The sequence below is a fragment of the Mauremys mutica genome, chromosome 12, assembly GCF_020497125.1.
Source record: "Mauremys mutica isolate MM-2020 ecotype Southern chromosome 12, ASM2049712v1, whole genome shotgun sequence".
NCBI lineage: Eukaryota > Metazoa > Chordata > Testudines > Geoemydidae > Mauremys > Mauremys mutica.
Window position 1 is genome coordinate 70,526,950 of NC_059083.1, and position 15,997 is coordinate 70,542,946.

The 15,997-nt window shown below is 42.8% G+C and overlaps 1 protein-coding gene across 1 annotated transcript in view; it reads left to right on the forward strand.

The window, feature by feature from the left end:
• Positions 1–15,997, forward strand: part of LOC123345941 (voltage-dependent T-type calcium channel subunit alpha-1G-like) — a 145,197-nt gene that overhangs the window by 120,253 nt on the left and 8,947 nt on the right. Inside the window, exons 26-32 of the mRNA XM_044983059.1 lie at positions 2,142–2,251; positions 2,782–2,915; positions 4,717–4,787; positions 5,062–5,140; positions 5,251–5,372; positions 6,164–6,508; positions 15,468–15,657. Coding sequence (XP_044838994.1) covers positions 2,142–2,251; positions 2,782–2,915; positions 4,717–4,787; positions 5,062–5,140; positions 5,251–5,372; positions 6,164–6,508; positions 15,468–15,657 — 1,051 coding nt within the window. The remainder of the gene's footprint in view (positions 1–2,141; positions 2,252–2,781; positions 2,916–4,716; positions 4,788–5,061; positions 5,141–5,250; positions 5,373–6,163; positions 6,509–15,467; positions 15,658–15,997) is intronic.

A 15,997-nucleotide genomic window follows, 5' to 3' on the forward strand; every position in this document is an offset into this window, starting at 1 on the left:
CAGCTTGTATTAGAATTACTCTAGGGCCTGTGCTTATTAAAGTCATTCCACAGCGACATTTTTACTTGTATTATAAAAACATTCATCATATTTTTCCCTTAAGGAAAGTAAAATTCTTTATCTAAGACCCCAGTGTCCTAAGTGTACATAATAATGTTAGAATGAGAATAGTCACATGGAGGTGAATAGGATTACTTCTCTGATTAAAGTCATGCATGTGCTTATGTACTTTGCTGAATCAGAGCCCAGGTGACTAAATCCAATCTGGAGTCTAATTATTATCCTGGAGATGTTTAAACAGATAAATGTTCTTAAGAGCTTTATATCCAACATAATATTTCACCAGGGTGGTGAACGGGATTGGTAATGGGATATGGATGGGAAGGGACTTTTGTCATCAGGACACCAGTCAAAATCCAGTAGAATCATAGAATAGAATCACAGAATATCAGGGTTGGAAGGGACCTCAGGAGGTCATGTAGTCCAACCCCCTGCTCAAAGCAGGGCCAGTACATATCGCTGCTGAGTAATGGCCACTTTACAAGTAGTGCTGCCATATGGATAGAGGCATAAGCAGTTTGAACAACTATTGGTCAAATTTTGCTTTGGCTATTTACATTCTACCAGTGCAGTTTTGGCTGGGCAGAGTTAAACTCTTCTGCAGTGTTGCCGTGAGCTGTTTAATAGCTGCAGCTTTCCTCCCCAGATATGGCTGCATTTCAGTGACAGGCAAAGTGATTTCTCTTGACCGATATTTGGGGTAAATTGTGCCATGGAAGCCACAATCTGCAGTCGTGGCAGGGGGTTAGTACTGAGATGCATGAGAAGCTCTTGGTAGACATGGTGCCTCCTGGGGAGCACAGCTGCTGCCTTTGGAGCAGGTGCACTCTCCGTCACCAAGGTCATGGGAGCCACAGCACCATAGAATCCCAGGACAGTGGAACTATGGCAGTGCTCAGCCTCGGTGCAGGGGCAGAATGTGGGAGAAAGGGTCTTGCTCTTTCCCCATCACCCCTTTCCTGCCCAGCGATGGCTCACAATCATGCCATTAGCTTGCAGAACGTCTGATGATCCTTGAAAAGGAACAGCCGTGACCCACATGGCTTTACATACCCTTTGGAAACACATCCAATTCTATTATCACCTCTTGAGTTACTTAGCAATAAACCCCGGGATGCCATTGTATCTGTACATTGTAGCTGTATTGCAGCTTTCTCACTAAACTTTAAGGGCACAATCTTTCACACCCCAGCTAGGGATCTGTGTAACATCACCCTCTTCCACATCACCTCCCAATGGCCCATACCCAGCTATTACTGTCACACCTTTCAGCAATGAGAAATATGATGCACATTGCTTACAAAGGAAATCTAAGATGCTACTACCGCTGCTCTCTTTTACCAATATGACCTTTGGAATAATACCACTTCTACCATTAGCTAGTGATCGACTGTGTAATAGGTGCCCTGCTGGCAGTGATGACTATCATTAGCGGCAAGGTTGTGACACTAGCAAAGGGGAAAGAACTAGGGAATTCAATATTGTCTGATGCTTTATCCATATCTCATTCCTTGCTGTGAGCTCAAGGTGAGGCACTAACCTTATGGCTAATTTACTGTTGCTTGTGCCAAGATTTGTACAAACCTTGGGCCAGACTGTGGCTCACACATTGGTGCACGAGGGCAGGTGTGGTGCAAAGTGCCTTCCCCTTGCCTTGAATGTGCAGAGTGCTAGCACACAAGGCCTTTGCACCACTGAGGCCCACGGATGCAACCGTTCCTTGGTGAATCACTCTCATCTAAATGGGCCTTAAATGTTTTGCAGACTATAGACTGCGATGCTCCCAGCGTTGAGCAGTCTCAAGAGGGACTTGAATAGGGCACAGGGGTGAATTGTGCGGGCTGTACAGGGGCTGTGCACAATTGCAGTCTCTGCACTTTCCTAAACACAGGGACTTCTCCTGACTAGTTCCTCCTGAGACTGAAGTGAGGAGGGAGGAAGAGGGGCCATAACCCTGATCCCCACTCCTTCGTCAGTCATCATTTATTTCTTATTAAATGCAAATTCTGGTGAAAACAGGATGGCAGCAAAACCGTCCAGCCAAGTCAGCAACTAACCTCAACTTTGTATCCATGTTCCAGGTTCTTGATGAGGCACTGAAGATTTGCAATTACATCTTCACTGTCATCTTTGTCTTGGAATCTGTTTTCAAGCTGATTGCCTTTGGGTTTCGCCGGTTCTTTCAAGACAGGTAACAAAGATTAAATCCTGCAAGTCTGTGACAGCAGTAGGGGCTCAATAGATAATGGGCCAAATTCAGGGGTGATGCAAATCAGGGAAAGATACTTGCGCCTGATGTGTAACTTACGTCACTAGTGAATTTGGCCTTGAGACTTCCTTGGGAGCTGCATAGGGTCTAAATCTAACCCTGTGTTCTTGTTATATCATGAAATGAATTCTCGCCTTACCAGACAGCTGGCAAGTCTGATCTTTCTTCCCATTGTGGACTGGATAGAATTGTCCTGGTGAGATCAACAGACCAGGAGGAACTGCAGACATTGGCCCCTGTTGGCTTAGGATGAGCTGTAACTGACTTAAGATATTTATACATTTAATATTGGCCCCCCTCATACCTCTGACCTTGCATTTTTCATCTTCCTCAAGTCAAATGTCAAGAGCATTGGATTCATGCCAGCCTTCGTCCCTAGAGAAAATCATTCCCCCCCAACTTCTAGTTAGTCTGACATCACTGTTTTGCTCATCCTTTTTATCTATCTTCAGATGGAACCAATTAGACCTGGCAATAGTGCTGCTGTCTATCATGGGTATCACTTTGGAAGAGATTGAGGTGAATGCGTCGTTGCCCATTAACCCCACCATTATCCGGATAATGAGGGTGCTCAGGATTGCTCGAGGTAAGACAGAGTCAATGTGAAAATCGTTTTTGTTTGAGCTGCAGTGAGCAGTTCCGTCCATGAGATGACTGGGAAACAACTGCATGTCACATGCCAAGCTTAGTGCACTTTGTTCTGGCATCCACAGACTGTAAGCAAATAAGAGAACAAAAGAAGATGAAACATCCCAGAAGAGCCAAGGAACTGAGTCAACTGGCCAGGCATTTCTTAAGAGCACTTGCAGATCTAGATTTTCTTAGAAAAGAGAATCCACTGTGAACTTCATTGATGGGTGATCCTGGAAAAGCAAACTTTGGCATGCTCGTGAAATCAAGCATGTCTCAAAGATCTGGAAACTAGATAGGGGTTTCAGGGCGCAACACAACCATAAGCTAAAGAGTTGGCAATTGATTTTTTTAAAAAACCCAAGATAGTTAATAAATTTCATTTCCCTTGCCACGTGACCTCTTGGTATTGTGTGAGACAACGTGTCTACTTTGCTTTGTATCCAGATGTACCCTAGTGGTGGTGATGATGATGATACCTACTGTATTTGTGAGGCTTACTTAGGGTACGTCTACACTACCCACCGGATCGGCGGATAGCGATCGATCTATCAGGGATTAATTTATCACGTGTAGTGTAGACACGATAAATCAATCCCCAATCACTCTCCCATTGACTGCTGAACTCCAGCTCGGAGAGAAGTGGAAACAAAGTCGACAGGGGAGCCGTGGCACACTGCGAGGATGTGAAGCAAGTAATTTTAATTTGATCTAAGATATGGCGACTTCAGCTATGCTATTCTTGTAGCTGAAGTTGCGTATCTTAGCTCGATCTCCCCCACCCCCACCCCCAGTGTAGACCAGGCCTATGTTAGGGTCTAATTTTCAGAAGAGCAGAACACCTGGAGCCCCAGCTGATGTCAGTGTATGCTGCAAGTGCTCAACATCTTTGGAAATCAGGCTCCAAATGTTTGTAAAGTGCTTTGAGAGTTTCATTATTGTCATGCCAAGGTGGTGGTGTTATTATTTATTCTAATTGGAACAAAGAAAGAATGGAAATAGATTAAATGTAGCTGAAGCCAGAAAGGAAGTCTCAGAAGAAAGGGAAATGTCTGTCACATTAGGTACATTTCAAAAGGAAAAGCACATGCAGTTTCCACTGAGAAACTCAATCTTACAGACAAGAGCATGCAAATCGATGCCTACATAAATCAAACATGAAGGCAGGCAGCCGTGGAACTGGGAAGGTAGTTAGTCCAAACCAAGAGGAAGAAAAAAGAGATCCAGGGATGGTAACTTAAGGAAGGATATTTGCAGGGTTGTATATTTAGTATTGGATTCAAGATCCAAGTAGGAGAAAACCCTAGCGGGCCAAATTTCATCCCTGGTATAAGCCCCACTGAAGTCAATAGGGGTGAATTTGGTTTCCTAATTGTTTAGCTGTAAGCAGAATTCTAAAGGAATGTACATCTGGTAGTATCTTGACCTTTCTAAACCTGTTTACTTTCCTCAGCAGAAGAGACTGTCAGGAGAAAAGGTCATTTTTACATTCCTAGCATTGTGTCAACATTGCCCAATTCAGAGAAAGCGAGAGAATGGCGATTCTTTCCTGAAGCCTCAAGACACACGATGCTGCTATTCACAGGAGTCTAACGGCATCTGGACAACCCAGAGCTCTATAACAAGGCCTTGAACTTTAGTTGCTAATGGAGAGCACGTGACGCGATTTCATGCTTGAGGGATCTTCCTCTCTCTAAAATCTGTGTCTTCACACTAATGCTGCAGCAGTAATATTATGAACCTATCATTTTCTGCAGTGTTAAAGTTACTGAAGATGGCTGTAGGGATGAGAGCCCTGCTGGACACTGTCATGCAAGCACTGCCTCAGGTAATTCATTGCCTTAGCAGAAAAAAATCTCATCAGGGCCAGAGCTAAATTCTTATTGCAGAAGGGTGCTCATGGACCGTCTCCCTTATTTTTGTCTTCACTGTCATTAGAAAATTGCATTTCCCTTTAGAAGCTCAGGCTCAGATACTATCTAGGTCGTATTTCCCCTCAGGCAGTTTAAGTTTTGTATGAAAGAATATGGGGAGAAGCACGTGTGGGAAAAAATCAACTAATGTTGTTGTTTTTTCCCCCTCATTTCTTTTTCTCTTTCCAGGTGGGGAATCTCGGTCTTCTCTTCATGTTGTTGTTTTTCATATTTGCAGCTCTTGGAGTGGAGCTATTTGGCGACCTTGGTAAGTTCTCCACAGATATAGCGTTGCCGGCAGCAGAAAGAAATAGTTGTATAGAGGGGGAATGTGAGAGAGCTCATGTCTAAATGAGATTCTTCTGGTTGATCACACAGAATGCGATGACACTCACCACTGCGAGGGGCTAGGGCGGCACGCCACTTTTAGAAACTTTGGGATGGCCTTTTTAACTCTCTTCCGGGTCTCAACAGGAGACAATTGGAATGGGATCATGAAGGTAAGAGATCCCCGGAGAATGAATATTGATGATAATTTCTAATCTTACAGGCTGTCTGTCACTGTTTCAAACCAATAACGGGGATCAGCTGGGGCACTCAAGCTGTGACAGCCCCTGGACTTGTTGATTCGGGGCCTGGGCATTTTCTCAAAGCAGTTCTTTTTCCTCTTGCCTGACAGTGCCTGGGTTTGCTGGCCTTCAGATGCATTGTAAGTTCCCAGGCTTTTTCTGAGGTGGTGGCTTGAGGACAAGGAGGGTGATACAGGGAGTTTTCTATGGAGCGATACTAGTTCAATTGAGTAGCTTGTTTTGTACAGGGAACTAGAGTCTCCGGTAGGTTCGTTATTATACACTGGAGCAAATAACACAACTGAGCAACTGATGAGGTCTGGGTCGGTTAGGATAGTTGCACTTTAACCTTGCAAAATGGCCTTCCAGAGTGGAGAATCTAGGATAAGCCAGTCCCCTGGGAGTATAAAGGAGAAGATAGGCACTGCCGGTTGGAATGCACTGAGAATAGTTAGTGTTTTCTTTGAGCCTGTGTTCAAGACAGTATTCTCACCTTGCACACCTGACCCCAATGGCTGAGGTTTTGCTTGGGAGTCATTTGTCCTTCTAGAAAGATCTGAAAATCTTCCATGAAACTAGTCTGATCATCTGTGTGTGCTCAATAGACAGTTAATCCATTTGGGCCTTATGCTGGAGCATTGAGTGATCGATGGCCGGATCAGGCCCTCTACAGTTAATTGGAGCTTCCTCAGCTTCCATAATCATTTTCCCCCTCTCACCAGGACACGTTGCGTGACTGCGACCCGGAGTCCACCTGTTACAACACAGTCATCTCGCCCATGTACTTTGTCTCCTTTGTGTTGACGGCCCAGTTCGTCCTGGTGAACGTGGTGATTGCAGTGCTCATGAAGCACCTGGAAGAGAGCAACAAGGAAGCCAAAGAGGAAGCAGAGCTGGAAGCGGAGCTGGAGATGGAAATGAAAACTATCACCCCAGGTCCAATCCCAGCCTCGGACCTCTTTGCATGGACAGGCGGTAATGGTGGAGAAAGGCCTGAGAGCCCCAGAGGATGTACCAATCCCATGCAATTCAAGGTGGATTCTCAGCTCTCGTTATTTTATCCTATGGTGAGAATCTCAGGTGGAGGGTGAAGAGCAGGTTGGCCTGCATATTTGCTAAGGGAGGATATGCACGAATTCCAATGAAGGACTGAGTGTACAGTGCATTGGGGAGTTGTATTCCTCACTATCTGTTGACTGAATTGCTGCATGTTTTGATAATCTATGCTACAATGTCGAGATCCTGACCCAGTCTTCACACCAGATTGCCACTTCTGTTCAGGTGCAAAGAGCTCTGTGTCTGTTCTAGTGATGGGCCCAAGCCACAAAGTCCAGATCTGGCTCCAAATTTGGAGGGATGTTCTAATCCAGGGTTTTGGCTGTGGGGTGGGGGAATAAATTTTGCTGCATTTTTTTTCTTTTAAATGCTAAATAGTTTATATAAAATATAAATTTTAAGTTTAATATTTACCCCCACTCTGAACCAGTGCTCCCAGGGAAAAGATTATTTTAATAATAGATGAATCCACTGAGGGCTTGGTCCTACTGCCATTGAAGTCACTGGCACGTTTCCTATTGACTTTAATGGTGCAGGCTCTGGGCCATAGTTCTGTAGCTGATGAGTTCCGCTAGTCTCTCAAAAACAGTTTCTGAATGAGGACTGGGTTAGTGAGGGGATCCAGACATCTCCATATTTAGTTAGTGGGGCCGTGAAGCACAATTATACAAACACAAGAATGATCCAGTCTCTATTCAGATGCCCAGATAGCTGCAAGATCTGGAACTGTGTTTAATTTTACACCTACCTATTTAGCTCTTTTTACGTATAAAATAGAAAATCTTGAGTTTCACGAGTGAATTAAAAGACGTCTATTTGCCCTGTTTACTAGGCAAATGAATGAGTACCTTATGGCTGAAAAACTCATTTGTGATCTTTAGGAATGAAGACAGAGTAAACTCTAAACTCATGTTCAGTTCCTAAGACTTTGGAAAATGTCTCTCGCTATTAAAAATCACTGAGGTATGAGATGGATCCCAGAGCTGTCCTGACAGCACAAAGCAACATGATTCAGGGTAATGAGGGGGACTTCCTTGGTAAATTACATCGTACTGCTCCTTCACCACCCCCATAGACAGACACATCCACACCCTCTGAGCACATACTGCACACCACTCCCCAAGCACAAAAGCTGTGATGGGCTTGATTTTGCCCTGCTTGGGTAACATTGGCCAATGAAGTAGCTAGTCTGAACCTAACATTCTCTCTCAAGCAGAGAGTTGCAACCCTGCCTGCTGCTGTGTGGTGAGCAAGTGTATAGACCACGTCCTTTCCTTCACACTAGAGCATCCCTGCAGCAGGCTGCAAGATTTTCTCCTTTATCTTTTCAATCTGTTTAGTTCAGTCTGTTCTAGGATTATCCTACGTTGATCTTATTCTGCATCCTCTAATATATAGAGAAAGGGGGTGTGGGGGGGAGGGGGTAGAGAGTAGAGAGAGAGAGAGAGATTGATTGATTGATTGATTACAGATAGTATGGCCAAACAGTCATCTTCAGCGAAGTCAGAGATCAGTGTGCTGAGCAAACAAGTAGATGGAGAAGCGAAACAATCAGAATTATACCATCAGCTGTTTGAGAGGCTTTAGAAATTTCATTTGGCCTGTCTTCTCTTTGGAGCGGCTATGGAGGAGGGTTTATTCCACCTTCTTGTATATTTTCCAGACTCTGTTCATTGCTCTTTCCACCAAAACAGATGCCTTGAAAACCTCAGGACGGTTTTATTCTGAAATAACGGTGATGATTTTCTTTCCTTCCCATCAAAATCTCCACAACGAATCTGGTGTTTGACTACATGATGGTAGAGGAATACAGTTCTCAGAATGCACTCCTGCAAGGTCATGTGGTCAGCATGCGCCTTTGCTTGCATATTCCCTAGAATATTTGTATTGCGTGCCATTTGACTGTAACGAAGGTCCTCATTTCATTGTATATATTGGCTGTTCCCTGCATAAAAGGGACAACTTTTAACTGACCCCTGTACTGTTTGTGAAAATTAGATGTTATCATATACAATATTTCTGCTGTATGCACAAAGGCCAACATTTTTAAAGGTGGGAGCTTGAAGTTAGGAACCTAAACCCATACTTAACTAATCCAACCCACGTAAATTAGTGGCCTGATATTTACCTGTGCTGAGCATCCACAACCCCCATGGAAGTCAGTGAGATCAGAGAATGCTTGGCACCTCCAGCAGTCAGGCCGCTTTCATTTCTGTGGTGCCCAGGCATGGATTTAGGTACCTAACGCTAGACTCCCATGTTTGAAAATGTTGCCGTTAAGTGTTTCATAGATGTCTTACAGCAATAGTTCCCTTTAAAAGTTCCCAATAACAAGCAATTGGATTCTGTTACAATGGCCCTGCTGGACTCCTACAACTCAGAATAACTAGTTATGGTCATTCAGGATGAGAGTAATGTCTAAAGATGGGCCCAAGCCTGAAATGTCCCACAGTTCCCCAGGGCATCTGGCTTCGGTCCTGTCTCTAGTGATGTCTGAGAAAGCTTCTGACTGTGAAATTACTGCACTGTTCTCTTTCCTCCTCTATCTCATCCTTTTCCTTGCTGATCATTTCTATTACTGCTAATCTCTCTCTGAAAACTATGGTTTTCTTCTTTCTGTTTCCCCCTGTCCTTTTACTCTCTCCCTCTGTCTCTGTCCTTCACTTTCTCTCTCTCTCTTTGGCTTGCCTTATCCTTCTGCATGCTATACGGCACCCCTCCCAGGAAAGACACTTGTTTGATACCATATCACTGCTGATCCAGGAATCTCTGGAAGGAGAGTTGAAGCTGATGGACAACCTGTCAGGCTCTGTGTGCCATCATTATGCCCTTCCAGCTCCTGAATATTACAACTCTGAGAAACAGGTTAATATTCCTAATTTCCTGCACAGTCTCTGTCCAAGTCAATTTGACTGAGGCCTGTATTGAAAAGATAAAGTTGTGGGTGGGGTTTAATCTAAAATAGCCATAGGGATTTTGAACCCTAAGTCATCAGGGCTATTTTATGGGAGGGCAAGTTAAGTTATCTTGGTTTAAGATATTATATATTCATGCTAGAACAAGTGTGCAGCATTTAATCTCCCTCTTTCATGTACTAAATCCAAAGCTAAATTTCTCTATACATGAGTGGTTTTAGGATGATGAACAAATGTAGCCCAGCTCCTGAGATTGGATTCATGCATTGCAACTGTACAGGTGCAGGGATCCAGCTGTGCAGACTGGATGGTAGGATGGGAGCTCATGGACCAGATCCTTGGGTGGTGTGAAAGTGCATCTCTCCATTCTGCAGCGATGCCCATTTACACTAGCTGAGGATCCAGCCCCATATGTCTCTCTAAATAAGTGGGTCCTGAGCTCCAATCTGAACCCAATTAGGGGAAGCAAGGCAGTACTTTAACAAGTGCTTACATCCCAAAGAAGTCAGTGCGGTTTGGGTATGTGCTTAAAGTTAAACAGGTACTTAAGTGCTGTCTTCAATAGGAGTGGACTTAAGCATGTGTGTAAGTGCTTTCCTGAATGAGGGCCTTAAACTGTTAAAATAATACCACTCAATTAATTTTTTAATTAATGTAGTTGAAATAAAATTCCTGCTTTCTCCTATCCATTACTCCTTAGAGCAAACACTTTCATATGACATAGGCTAATTCAAATACCCTTTTTTTTTATTGTTTTCATTTTGACTGAGAGAAATCCAACAGTGCTGTATTTTTTTGCTAAAAACATCTGATCTTTAATTTATCAGATAAAAATATCTGAAGATTTCTTATTAAATTATTAGTATATTTATTTACCAGCTCATTGAGTACTATAAATTATTCAACTTTTCTTTTCATTTGGCAGGGAGAACAAGTTTGGATACAATGAGAACTATACTTTTATAGGTTTCACAATGCTAGGATAACTTTTTACCCTCTAGTTGTTAATTATCACTTTCATTATGCTGAGGATTATTAACCAACAGACAGAGGTCTCCCTTAAAAACTGTGATGGAAGGGATGAGCTAGCTTTGTTACCTTTTCTGGTTCCTCAGTCCTGGGGACTGCTGAGAGTTTGTATGGCTGTCAACATAACTTAGAGCAGCTTCGGGGATGCTCTAAACTATCCCAACTAATAATGGCCCCCAAAGGTCCGTTACACCAGCCAGGAATTACCTGCATCCAAACATACTGGCCACATCCCCTTTTTCCTCACCGTACCCTTAGGCTGTGGAGGAGGGCCCACAGAGGCTGGCATAGAGTTGGTAATATCAGTCCTATGCCAGCTAGGAATCCATCTGCCATGCTGGAGGAGTCCTATTAGGGCATCTCTCTGGCGCCTTTGTGCTGCCTCAGTGGCAGCTGGGTTCTAGTGGACTCAGGTGTGCAGGAGCTGCAAGTGCCTCTTATCTACATTTCTTGGTTCCATCCACAACCAGAGACAGAAGCTCTGGGATACGGTGACTGATGCTAGAACAGCTCTGGCACTGGCAGTTCATGGTATTCCTGACTCCAAAGGACACACTGTAAATCCCACCAGAAAGCCTGTCCAGTAAGATTGCTAGCCAGCCCTGTGTCACCGATCCAGAGGGTGAGAGGGTTTGGATAGAGTTCAAAAGAACAATCAGTCTCATGATTATCTGAACCAAACCTCTGACCCGTAGGAGGTTCACCCATCACTAGATTTAATTAGCCCCAGGTGAACTAGTATGACACCATTTCCAAAAGCAGGTGTGCAGGAGAAACCCAACTCTTTGCTAGGTTGGATATGGCAGGCTCCGGTCTCCACAGCTTCTCTTGAAAGACACATTGCTGTGGAAACAGACTGTTTGAATGCTTAAGATAAAAGTGCTAATCCTTTGAATTAAGAAAGGAAATGCTGACATACTGGGAGCCCTCTGTGGATCTATTTCTTGATGTAGAAGCCGTAGTTGTGCATGAATCAGTTTTATATAAGGCCTATAAAACACTCCCTTCACTAACCACACACCCCTAGAGAAGTACCTGAAAATCGGTAAGATCGATATCAGGTTTGAGTGCTTGGAAAGCCAAGCCTACACTTTAAATCCAGCATCTGGCTTTGAGGCGGCTGACAGCTGTGACTCTGCTTTGTTAGGAAAACCCTGCCCTTTCTTTTGAGCAGTCTAGACTGCCACCTCAGGCACAAAGCAGTGACACATTGTGCTTCCCATTCGATGGCCACGTGTGCCTCAAGAGCGCCCTCCACTGAAGGCTGCATATTTTGCTTGAATTTTTTTTTGAGAGACGACCTATCAATGGAGCAATCACACCACCTATTCCTGACCCTGTCACTGACTTGCCGTGACCCTGGGGAAGTCACAGAGATTTTCAGACATATTTAGGTGTCTAAAGATGCATATAGATGCCCAGTGGGGTTTTCAAAAGCACCTAAGTGCGTTAACTAACTCCCATCAATGATTCAAAGCCCATTAGCACCTGATCCAAAGCCCATTGAAGTGACTGGAAGAATCTCACTGACATCAGGAGACCCTGGATCAAGACTTTATGCCTCAGTTTACCCATCTGTAAAGTTACGCTACCTGCTTCACATGGCAGAGACTCAATTCACATTTGGAAAGTACCTCGAGATCCTATAATGAAAGGCTCCCTAGATAGGTGCCATTCTTTACACTGCATTAAAGAAGCATACATGAACAGCTGATTGCATCCTATTCGGATGATTTTGGTGTTGAGGGTATCACAAGGATCTAAACAAGATAGGCTAGAGTCAAACAGAACTGCAACATCGCCATAGCATTTAGGGATAGGAGCTATCAGAGAAGTTTGGAGGTTCTCAATGCCTCTAATAGTTAGGTGTCATTAGAATAACAAAGATACAAGTGTGTATATATATATATACTTCCTAAGCTACTGTTACTTTCACTTCCTGTTGGTGTTGTGAGGATAAATACAATAAAGCTTGTGAAGCACTTTGAAATCTACTGATGACAAGCATTATATAAGAGCCAGGTATTATTATTATTATTATTCCTCAATTTGTCACATAGAAACCAGTATTTCTCACAGCACCTTTTGTGTACCATTGTAAATTCTGTTGTGAGTTATTTGTAAGTATTTAAGGCTGAATGTAATGGGTTTTCTTACCCCACTTCCTTACGGTTTTATCTGTCGCAATGACGTGCATGACATAGATGCTCTTATTTTAGGGATAATACTTCAGTATTTAGACGATGATACTTTTTTTTCAAAAGATTTGTGTCTTGGTTTCTTATGCTTAATCATCTCTCCCTTGTTTAGATCCCTCTAGCTGAGATGGAGGCTCTGTCTCTGACGTCAGATATTCTCTCTGAAAAGTCCTGGTCCTTAGCTCTGACGGATGACTCTTTTCCTGATGATACTAACACACTCTTACTTAATGCTCTGGAAAGCAATGTACATACACTGGTCACTATATATTCTGATGTTTACAGGGTTCTAAATACTGCTATCCCATGGTTAATCACAATGGAATTTTCAGTCCAACCCTATCTCCAAATAGCACTTAAGCTTTTATCTGAAGAGGGCAGTTTATTTTTATTTTTTGCATCATATGTAAAAACATTAGATTGTCTTCAAATAAAATAAATAGCCCACCCACCCACCCCCAAATAATGGATGGCGTGAATCTTGAAACTTTCTCTGCATCTGAAACAAATCAGTGTTTGTGTGCATAAAAGACACACCCATGAGCAAATAGCTCATGTGCCCTATGCAGAAAGATTATCTACTTCCCCTTGGTTTGTGACTGACTCGATTTTGTGACCAGAGGTGCCCCCACTGCTTTGGGGATGGGTGCCAGATACACTTTTTTGAAAGACACCAGCTGCGGATCTCTCAGAGATGCTGCTTATTTTGTGAACTCTCATTAGCAACCAATATTGGATTCCTTTCCCTTTTTTTGTAAGAAATTACCAGTATTTTGAGCCCTGCTTTAACCATCTTCTTTTTGAAACATTAGACATTTTTAGCTGATGTGTAGCGGTCAAGTGCTTTTTTTCTGCTGTACAACAGACATAACTTCTCTTCCAACATTTTGGATCCATTCTTGTTTTCTCTGTTGTCGTCCATATACCTATCTCTGGATGTTTGTGTTGTTGATAAATTTTCTGTCATTCTAGTTGACTGTCATCCTAAGTAATATTTATTTGGGCTCCATCTTCTTTAAACCGTGACACTATTTCCCATCATGCTTCATGGCATCATGTACAAAAGATTTTGTAAACTACATTTAACATTTTGTATGGAACATTTTGTTTCCAAATAAGATATCTAGTGGAGGTGGGCTGAGGAGCACAGTGTTCCAGTCTGGATCCAGATTGGGTAGCGATTAGGAATCTGACAGCACTGAAGTCTTGTGTGCGGTTTTTCATGGGATCACCTTTCAGCCTCTTAAATGGCTTTCATGAAATTAGCTGTTCTCTCAAGATTTCTGCTATTTGAGGCTGAAATCTCAGGAGAGTTTGGCTGCATCTGAACTGGAAAATAAGCCCCTTCTGAGTTTGGATCTCACTTGGAAACCTGAACAAGGAGAGTGGATTTGGATCTGATCTCGAATCCAAATGGATTTGAATTTGAAATTCCAGTTTTTGGACCATCTCTTGTATTAAGCAAAATGATGTTTAGACAAAGATGTGTGCATGCAGGTTGGTGAGGAGGATTTCAAAACAAAGTGTCAACATTACTGGTATTGAACTTACCCTCCGCATTTGAGTTACAGCAGGAGACTGCAATCCCTAATGAATGTCGTTTATATCTAAATCAGCAAATTCATGAAGACTGAAAATAATTTTTTATGGCAGTGAACTTGGATTTGGTTGGCCAATTTTACAACACTGATCTCCTCCCCCCCCCTTTTTTTTTTGTAAATTCCATTTAATCTTGTCATGTTTTACTCTGTACACAAAACACTCTAATGACATTTTGCTTGTGTTGAAGGACTAAATTTGAAAAAACCTCAGAATATCTATTTCAGAAAAACAGTCATGCTCAGAGTAAGTGGCGGGGGGAGGGGTAAACTGGCCAGTAGATAATTTTTAAACTACTCTTAAAGAAGAGGATCAGCGATGTACTTTATTGAACTACATTGGCATGTTCCTCCATTGTCTATGATTTCGTACGGAGTCCTTTATAAAGGGGGTAGTTCTTTCGTTAGAAATACACAACTAGGCTTACATTATTTCCATGTTTGATAACACCTTATAATTTTTTTTAGAATGCAAGAACATAGGAATTACTCTACTGGATTGGACCCAAAGTCCATAGTATCTGTCTCTTGACAGTGGCCAGCGCCAAAGGCTTCAGAGAAAGCTTGGAAGAACCCTGCACTAGCAGATGTGGGATAATCGGCCCCCACGTTAGGTCTAATAGTGATTGGTTTACGCCCTGACAAATCAAATTTAATATCCTGCCAAAAAGTGTCATGAATAATTTATTACTTGAAAAGCAAAGAAAAATAAAATTAAAAAAAAGTGACAGTGGAAGTCAAAGCAGGGTACATCTTCTGTGAACTATAGTGTCTCTTCATTCTTAGAAGAGGGGATGACTGTTACCTTTGCAAAAGTCTAACTGACTTGGGAGGGGAACATATGGGAGGCTTGATTATCTTTTGATATGATCAGAGTTATGCCAAAAGCATGTGTGCATTGTTGGGCCTTGAGGCATGATGCCTGTTTCAAGTATTCCTGAAATAGTCATGGTTTATTACTGCCATGTTGCTTTCCTCTTTTCCCCAGTATTTTTATGTGGTTCATTCTGTGTGATGGTTTGGTGACACTACAAAATTAGGGGGCTAGCTTCCTAGTAGATCCATTTGTGCAAGTTTCATTTTGTTTCATTTTGTTTCAGTAGAACCTTGTACATATTGACAATGTGCATGCACCATCGTGCCCCATATTTATTGCAATGGCTGTTGCTAGGGATTCCAGGTTCTCTGGGTCTTCCAACTCTGTGATGTGTTCTCTCTCTTCTTTCGTAGACTGATCATCTCTCCAAAGATGACACCCTGACACTGTCCCCTAGCAAGGACTTGCTGAGTGTAAGAAAGCCTTCCATAGGTCGCACCCACTCTTTGCCAAATGATAGCTACATGTTCCAGCCTCCGTACGCAGGCTCCTGTGCCAACTCCCAAGCCGAGAAGAACGCATCTCATCAGAAATCACAGTCAGGTACAAATCTCTCCACTCTGACCATACGGAACTACCTATGTTGCTATGTATCATTTGTATCAAAGCTACCTAGATAGCTGTGTATCAGTTCTGATGGCAATTGGGTCTCCAGATCCCTAAAATGGTTTTGAAACGCTCATCTATCAGGTATAAACTAACAAACTGGCCAGTCTAGAATAAAAACTTCCTCCATCTGAACCTTGCACCCATTTTAGAACCAAAACTTTTTAAAGGGTTCAGATAAAAGGAAGTGACTGGACTGTTGGGAGGGCAGCATTTATAGCCTGCATGTGGTTGGCAGCAGTGGACCCATCTTACATTCTGCCCTCCTATCGCTGCC